Source organism: Nansenia antarctica (assembly GCF_963989245.1).
Source record: "Nansenia antarctica genome assembly, chromosome: 4".
Classification (NCBI taxonomy): Eukaryota; Metazoa; Chordata; class Actinopteri; order Argentiniformes; family Microstomatidae; genus Nansenia; species Nansenia antarctica.
Genome location: NC_137689.1, coordinates 71,608,472 through 71,617,940, shown reverse-complemented (window position 1 = coordinate 71,617,940; position 9,469 = coordinate 71,608,472). Strand labels below are relative to the sequence as shown.

Genomic DNA, 9,469 nt, shown 5'->3' with positions numbered 1-9,469 from the left:
TTTGCTTTTGCTGTAAGCTTTTCAACATAAAGGATAGGCCTACATGGTGAGTAACATCTCTATTCATGTCAATAATGGCTTGTGCGTATTTAATGTTGGGTATGATGACTGCTTTATCCTAAATCCTTATCCTTTACGAGTATAAAAGGTTTGAAATGAAACAAACATGGTTGTAAACTATCTAAATAAGTAGATATGTTATTGTCTATCAGCACAGCATGTGAGCGCATTTCTTGCAATATATCGGTGCGTGCGTGTCGCGCGGTTATAACAGTAGCCTACATCATTATATTTTTTTTTTTTTTTTTTTTTTTTAAAGGCCTCGCAAATCTGACTTCGCACAGGGCCTCGCATATCTCCCAAGCGGCCCTGATCACAGCCCCAAAACTGTTACCTCTCCTCTTAGCATCACAGCCCCAAAACTGTTACCTCTCCTCTTAGCATCACAACCCCAAACTGTTACCTCTCCTCTTAGCATCAAAGCCCCAAAACTGTTACCTCACCTCTTAGCAACACAGCCCCAAACTGTTACTTCACCTCTTAGCATCACATTCACAACTCCAAACTGTTACCTCACCTCTTAGCATCACAGCCCCAACACTGCACATCTCATCTCATCATCGTGTTGCCATGGGAGCAGGGCTGCGTGGCGCTTAGTTCCGTACAGTACAGTACAGTACTAGTGTACTTCCATACAGTACTAGTGTACTTCCATACAGACGCGTACTAGTGTACTTCCATACAGTACAGTACAGTACAGTACTAGTGTACTTCCATAGAGTACAGTACTAGTGTACTTCCATACAGTATAGTACTAGTGTACTTCCATACAGTATAGTACTAGTGTACTTCCATAGAGTACAGTACAGTACAGTACTAGTGTACTTCCATACAGTATAGTACTAGTGTACTTCCATACAGTACAGTACAGTACTAGTGTACTTCCATACAGAAGAGTACTAGTGTACTTCCATAGAGTACAGTACAGTACTAGTGTACTTCCATAGAGTACAGTACAGTACAGTACTAGTGTACTTCCATACAGTATAGTACTAGTGTACTTCCTTACAGTACTAGGGTACTTCCATACAGTACAGTACAGTACTAGTGTACTTCCATACAGAAGAGTACTAGTGTACTTCCATAGAGTACAGTACAGTACAGTTCTAGTGTACTTCCATACAGTACAGTACTAGTGTACTTCCATACAGTACAGTACAGTACTAGCGTACTTCCATACAGTACAGTACAGTACTAGCGTACTTCCATACAGTACAGCACAGTACTAGTGTACTTCCATACAGTACAGTTCAGTAGTGTACTTCCACAGTACTAGTGTACTTCCATACAGTACAGTACAGTACTAGTGTACTTCCATACAGTACAGTACAGTACAGTACTAGTGTACTTCCATACAGTACAGTATAGTACTAGTGTACTTCCATACAGTACAGTACTAGTGTACTTCCATACAGTCCATTCATTCATTCATTCATTCATTCATTCATCATAAGGCATGGGAGGGAATTCCTTGTTCCATTTCAAGCATTGCAATGACTGATACCATAACGTATTCCATTCCATGCATTACAATGAGCCCGTGACTCCGATATCTACCTCCCCCAGACTCCCAAGACACAGGTTTGATCCCACGGAAATATAATGTTTGTGTCTCTAAGTTTGATTTAATGTCCTGTGACTAGTCCTTTAGTTGGTTAGGTCAAGTGTATGCTAATACAGCAACTGAGTGCATTCTTATGGATTAATCCATTCTGCCGTGTGGTCAGGTTGTTTCCACACTACACCGATCATTATGCCTGTCTGAGGACTACCGCGTGTTGCCAATAGCGGTCAATAGGGGACGCTGGGATGCTATTGCGCTGCACACAAGGCCCCTTCCGTACACTGTGGGCCGGGGGAGGGGGGCGCAACGGCGATACTGAATGAGTATATGACATAGGAGCTTCTCTTTACCTTTCAAATCTGTGTTTCTCGTGGTTCGTTGATTTCATGTAGGCTAATGTCTAATGACGGTAGCCACATGAACGCAGGAAAGAATAGTGGAATGCAATCCATATTTCGATGTAGGTCACCAACACCGATTCCAGATCAGTCTGAGGGAACATCTGGGGCATTCTGGACATCTGGACCAGGAACATTACGCGTGCATTACATTTACATAAACGGTGTCATGGTCATGTTAGTTGAATGTAACACAACAGCAACACAGATTATTCATTAAATCACCATTGTTCATTAAATACTGAGTCATCCGTACGAAAAACATGGGCCTAAATGCGCATCACGGCATAGGATTTGTCCCAACTGTAGCCTATAGAAGAACGTACCATTGCAAACCCGACCGCTCAGATGACTCGTAGAGAAATCACTAGATCCCGCTGACCTCTCGTGCATTTCATTTGCTCGCAGTCCTATCCCCCACAGCGATTACGCACGACTCGCTAATCGGACAGACGGATGGATAGACGCTCTGTGCACCAGGACAGACGGATGGATAGAGGCTCTGCATCACAGACGGATGGATAGAGGCTCTGTGCACCAGGACAGACGGATGGATAGAGGCTCTGTGCACCAGGACAGACCGATGGATAGAGGCTCTGTGCACCAGGACAGACGGATGGATAGAGGCTCTGCAAGAGGACAGACGGATGGATAGAGGCTCTGCATCAGGACAGACGGATGGATAGAGGCTCTGTGCACCAGGACAGACGGATGGATAGAGGCTCTGTGCGCCAGGACAGCGCAGCCGCTCAGGACCGTGGAGTTGTCGCAGAAGTTGCATGCATAACAAAACTGTGTGTGTGGAGTAGAGGTAACATCTCGGACCTTACTACAATTTGGCAAAGCAAGCAAAAGTGAATTTTACGCGGAAAAACCAAAAGGAGGCAACACAAGAGCTAAGCAAGTATGTGGATATCCAAGTCGATGGACGTAAACAAAAGTTATTTGTTATTCGCCAGTGGAATTACTCGCTGTCTCTGTAATTAACATTAATCAGAACGGATAATTTTTTACAGGGCCCTAGCCTACAGAGATGTGAATGATTTGTAAACAGATTTTTTTGTTGTTGTTGAAAAAAAAAGTTAGTTGCGCTTCTGTCGGTGTATTATTAGCGCTCTCCTGTGGATGACCTGGACTTGCTGACTTGCCAAGATGAATAAGCGCTCTCCTCTCCGCGGAATACTACTGCCAGTTGTCATAGCAGCAACTCTCACATCCCTGATCACAGGTAAGACTTTGGGAGACGAACAGTAGTGGTATGACACTGTTAAAGAGTAAACAAACACAAAACAAAACCTATTGTGTTGGTCCATCACAACACTATATATACTATATAAATATATATATATATATATATATATATATATATATATATATATATATATATATATATATATATATATATACAGTACAGGCCAAAAGTTTGGACACACCTTCTCATTCAATGTGTTTCCTTTATTTTCATGACTATTTACATTGTAGATTCTCACTGAAGGCATCAAAACTATGAATGAACACATGTGGAATGATGTACTTAACAAACAAGTGTGAAATAACTCTAAATATGTCTTATATTTTAGATTCCTCGAAGTAGCCACCCTTTGTTTTGTTGTTGTTAATAAAATATATATTTTTTGTTGTTAATATAATATATAATAATACTATTAAATATATATATAATAACATATTATTATTAACACATATTATATTTAATATTATTATTATATATTGTATTAACAACAAAAAAGCAAAGGGTGGCTACTTTGAGGAATCTAAAATATAAGACATATTATATAATATAAGAGTTATTTCACACGTTATTGTTAAATACATAATTCCTATGTGTTCATTCATAGTTTTGATGCCTTCAGTGAGAATCTACAATGTACCAAATAGTCATGAAAATAAAGGAAACGCCTTGAATGAGAAGGTGTGTCCAAACTTTTGGCCTGTACTGTATATATATATATAAAAAGAATAATATATGTAATATATTATTACCTCACCTTATATGAGCAGTAGTGCTGACTGTTGTATACCGGACTGAACTCACAGTTTAGTGAAAGGTAACACAGACACCTGTGGTTATCTTGATAGTTATGTAAAGACACAGGGGTTGACCTATTTCCAAAGTGAATGTCATAACTTTTAAGACAGATGCTCGTGATGATATCCCGACTTTTATAAACAGATGTGTGTTCAGCTTAGACTTAGAAGTGATGATCCTGAAAAACGAACATTAATGCTATAATGCTTTTAACCGTTGAACTACCCACATATTGACCTAAACTCAACTATTTACAGGGGTGCTGCCATACCCCGATACTGAAAAACGTGTCTTCAAACAATAATGCTTTCATAATAATGTATACAGTAACTATTATAAACTAAATGATCCCCCACCCGCCACCCCCCCCCCCCCACACACACACACACACACCCACACACACACACACACACACACACACACACACACACACACACACACACACACACACACACACACACACACACACAAACACACACACAGACAGCGCCATGATTCAAAGTTTATTCAATCAAATGTTTATTTGTCAGAATGAACACAATGAAAATGCTTGGGGCAAGCAACTCTTCATCCATCCGAAAAGCGATCAACAACAATCAACAATGTAATGTAATTCAAACAATAATAAAACACAATAACAATACCATAAGGTAGAGGCAACAGCAGGTAATTTTACAGCAGCTGGAGAGATAGTTAGAGAGATAATCAACACTTTGTTCACCTCCCATATCCTTTTGTTTTCCTGATCCGATATTTGTAAGGTTCATATAATAATAAGATGGTTTGGGGTTGTTAGAGATTGAAGTATAATTAATTGGAAGCTTAGAATATATCATGTACATATCATGTTTTTACACCCTTCATGTACCATCTGGGGTAGTTCATGCTTTGAGATATCATGCTTTTGCCCTGCCAAAATCCATGTTAAAAAATATTCTTCTATATTTAGTTCATGGCTTCTGTCTTTACTTAATTCAATGCAGACATTTTGATTATCTTTTTTGGAGAAACAAAGTTGACGTTGGTAATTTCTTTGAGTACTTTATTCTTTACTGTTATGGATGTGATATGTGTTTGAAGGCTTTGATGTTTAAAGTTCAATGTTTCTCAAAGCGTTGTTGCATCAATGCTAGTGTACTCTTTAGTAAACGTTCAAAACGTAAGCGAGTTAGAGGCTGGTGGAGTGGAGGCTGATGGAGGTAGAGGCTGGTGGAGGTAGAGGCTGGTGGAGGTAGAGACTGGTGGAGGTAGAGGCTGGTGGAGGTAGAGGCTGGTGGAGGTAGAGACTGGTGGAGGTAGAGGCTGGTGGAGGTAGAGATTGGTGGTGGAGGTAGAGGCTGGTGGAGGTAGATGCTGGTGGGGGGGAGGCTGGAGTAGGTAGAGGCTGGTGGAAGTAGATGCTGGTGGAGGGGAGGCTGGAGGAGGTAGAGGCTAGTGGAGGTAGATGCTGGTGGAGGGGAGGCTGGAGGAGGTAGAGGCTGGTGGCTCAAAGTGCTACAGATTAAAAACAAGAAGAAAGATAAACAAATAAAACAATAAACATTTTCAATTAAAAAAAGGCTAATAAAAGCCTCTATTAAAACCTTTTTTTAATTGGTTTTAAGGCCTTGTTTAAAAGCATCCACAGTCTGTGATGCCCTTAGGTGGTCAGGAAGAGCACTCCACAGCCTGGGAGCAGCCGAGCAGAAAGCCCGGTAGAGACTGGTGGAGGTAGAGGCTGGTGGAGGTAGAGGCTGGTGGAGGTAGAGGCTGGTGGAGGTAGAGGCTGGTGGAGGTAGAGGCTGGTAGAGGTAGAGGCTGGTAGAGGTAGAGACTGGTGGAGGTAGAGGCTGGTGGAGGTAGAGGCTGGTGGAGGTAGAGGCTGGTGGTGGAGGTAGAGACTGGTGGAGGTAGAGGCTGGTGGAGGTAGAGGCTGGTGGAGGTAGAGGCTGGTGGAGTCAGGTGGAGGTAGAGGCTGGTGGAGGTAGAGGCTGGTGGCGGTAGAGGCTGGGGGAGGTAGAGGCTTGTGGAGGTAGAGGCTGGTGGTGGAGGTAGAGACTGGTGGAGGTAGAGGCTGGTGGTGGAGGTAGAGGCTGGGGGAGGTAGAGGCTGGTGGAGGTAGAGGCTGGTGGAGTCAGGTGGAGGTAGAGGCTGGTGGAGGTAGAGGCTGGTGGCGGTAGAGGCTGGGGGAGGTAGAGGCTTGTGGAGGTAGAGGCTGGTGGAGGTAGAGGCTGGTAGAGGTAGAGGCTGGTGGAGGTAGAGGCTGGTGGCGGTAGAGGCTGATCGAGGTAGAGGCTGGTGGAGGTAGAGGCTGGTGGAGGTAGAGGCTGGTGGAGGTAGAGGCTGGTAGAGGTAGAGGCTGGTGGAGGTAGAGGCTGGTGGAGGTAGAGGCTGGTGGAGGTAGAGGCTGGTGGAGGTAGAGGCTGGTAGAGGTGGAGGCTGGTGGAGGTAGAGGCTGGTGGAGGTAGAGGCTGGGGGAGGTAGAGGCTGGTGGTGGAGGTAGAGGCTGGTGGAGTCAGGTGGAGGTAGAGGCTGGTGGAGGTAGAGGCTGGTGGCGGTAGAGGCTGATGGAGGGGAGGCTGGTGGAGGTAGAGGCTGGTGGCGGTAGAGGCTGGGGGAGGTAGAGGCTTGTGGAGGTAGAGGCTGGTGGTGGAGGTAGAGACTGGTGGAGGTAGAGGCTGGTGGCGGTAGAGGCTGGGGGAGGTAGAGGCTTGTGGAGGTAGAGGCTGGTGGAGGTAGAGGCTGGTGGAGGTAGAGGCTGGTGGCGGTAGAGGCTGATCGAGGTAGGGCAGTGTTTCCTCTACATGCATTTCATCGTGGCGGACCGCCACGATGGAATTTCCTCCGCCACCATTCAGATTTCTCAACCCAAAAAAAAAAAAAAGATTTAGGCCGCTTTTCAGACCTTCACAGCGCTAGACACACCCACAAGCGCTGAAACTGGACCAGTCCGTGTGTGTCGCGACTCGCGAGTATTGAACTTGAGGCTGCGTTCGTAAATTCGCTCTGAGAGCCCCGGAGCGCACACTGGGTTCAACGTCATAAAGGGACCAAGTCATTTGATTGGACAAGAGGCATTCCGTGAGTGCTGATCAGATTTCCAGAGCGTATTTACGAACGCGCCCTGGCTGTCACCCGAACACCGCGAGCTAGCGTAGTGTAGTGTAGTATTAAGTATAGGATGCGTAGTGTAGTGTAGTGTAGGATGGAGAGAGAGAGGAGAAGCCTCTCTATGTGTTACCTATGTCCAGTGTACTAGAACCACTCTAACAGGAGTGTTTGTCCGTGAATAACACCGGCTATGCCCGGGGTAGAAACACAAGACTATAGCTGGATAAGGTCTACACGGTCATTTTAAGCCGTCGACCAGCCCTCTACGACCACGGGAAGTCATGTTAAAAGTGAAGATACTTCTGTTAAACTAAGCTAAGCTAAACATCGCTAATCGCTAACTCCCTCCTGGGCTTAAAGTGACAAGTAATAACGTTGTGAAAAAAAACGTCAGATCAGTGTTTTTGTTTTTATTGACAACGGAATTACATGCTGGAAAAACATGCAGACACAGACAATAAGAGACACACGGGAGAAGTACAGGAAAACATTTTATTTTTTTGGGCCATCCTTGAGTTTTGGCTGAAATTACGTCGTTGTTTTGAGCGCGCGTGCGCGTTTCATGCGCGTGCACGTGAAAAAATCGCGGGCGCGCGCGGTCAGCACTACCCGCCACCATTGTAAAAATTCCTGGAGGAAACACTGTAGGGGCTGGTGGAGGTAGAGGCTGGTGGAGGTAGAGGCTGGTGGAGTTAGAGGCTGGTGGAGGTAGAGGCTAGTGGAGGTAGAGGCTGGTGGAGGTAGAGGCTGGTGGAGGTAGAAACCGGAGGATGGCTCATTATAATGGACGGAACCTGAATCAGGAGCGGTACGAAACACACGTCAAACACACGTGTTCCGATACCGTTCCTCCATGTAATACAACAAGCCGGTCCTCCGGCCGCCCCCTCCACCTCCCGCTAGCTAGCTAGCCAGATACCTGTCAGGCGGCGGTGTTAAACTCCCGGCACATGAATGAACATCGTGTCCGTGTGGCGCCAGACCCTCACCTGGACACCTTGGCTCGATTCAGCCAATTCCCTCCCCCTCTCTCTCTCTCTCTTTCTCTCTGTGTCTGAACCACTGACTGTACTAGAGGGGGTCACACTAGTACGCTGCTCTCACTATCTGGCAGCGGCGGACCGCGGGTGTGTTTATCGGGCCTGTGGTGCGGCGGTGTTGTCTGGGCTGGCCAGGGGGCGCCGTGCCAGAGGGAGGGAGGGAGGGAGCCGCCTCCTTCAGAAGGATTAGAGAGGCTGGAGGTCAGGACACACTGCCTCTCTGGACGCTTGGAGATAACCTGGCAGGACCATGTGGAGCTGCCTGTATTATGTTGATAAAGACTCCAGACTATTGTGTGTGTGTGTGTGTGTGTGTGTGTGTGTGTGTGTGTGTGTGGGTGTGGGTGAGTGTGGGTGTGTGTGTGCACGCGTATGTGCGTTTCTGTGTGCGCACGTGTGCGTGTGTGTGCGTTTGTGTGTGTGCGTGTGTGTGTGTGTGTGTGTGTGTGTGTGTGTGTGAAATAAACCATTGAAATAAACACACAGGCCTCCTGCTGGTTGTGTTGTAAAGCGTATCTGGCCTGCAGGGACTACACAGAGAAGGGAGAGGCAGCAACATCACAGGGGTTATCGCCTCCACGCCTTCTCCACCTGCCGGCTAATCCTCAGAGTCCAGATTGTGTTTCTCCTTGACGCTCACAAGGAAAAGGAAGTAAGAAATTGGGCCAATTAGTGTCAGAACGAGAGAGAACCCTGACCTCCCTGACCTCCCTGACCTCCGCGAACCTGGATGACTTCACGGGGGTCAGGGTTGTCCTCTTAGTGCGTTGTTGTTGTTCTGACACTAATTGGCCCCGGCGTTACTTCCCTTTAACCCCAGGTACGGTGACTTATCTCCTATCTCCTACCTTACCGTCCTTGTTAGTATTCTACGCGGGTGTGGTAATCACGGGAACACGACCCGGCGCTGTTCCGGTGCCTCGGTGGGAATGGGATCATCACATCCCTCATGTCTGGGAGGGCTCGGCGGCCGGGGCAGGACGCCGAGAGAAGCGAACGCCGCCGGCGCACGCCGCACGCCCTCAGGTGTCAGCACCCTGACGCGGCGGAACGTCTTTTGACAAATTACTCGGAGGACGCGCGCCGTGTCAAGATCAACCTTCCGTTTCCGACGCCGGTGTACTTTGCCGCTGACGGGCCGTGGAGCCGGCGGAGGCGGGCGGAGGCTAGGCGGGCGGGCGGGGGGGGGGGGGGCTCGGCGGTCTGTCAGGACAGAAAGGTTAAGTGTCTCTCCTACAGACGAGCGGGCGGTCTGACACACGGGCCTCTG

At 46.9% G+C, this 9,469-nt stretch overlaps 1 protein-coding gene across 1 annotated transcript in view; it reads left to right on the top strand.

Annotated features, from left to right (window-relative positions):
* Positions 1-9,148: 9,148 nt before the first annotated feature.
* Positions 9,149-9,469, top strand: part of LOC308156344 (transmembrane protein 132D) — a gene marked incomplete at both ends in the record, with an annotated part of 41,641 nt that continues 41,320 nt past the window's right edge. The window contains one exon of the mRNA XM_080529682.1: positions 9,149-9,404. Within this exon, the coding sequence (XP_080385808.1) occupies positions 9,149-9,404 (256 nt within the window). The remainder of the gene's footprint in view (positions 9,405-9,469) is intronic.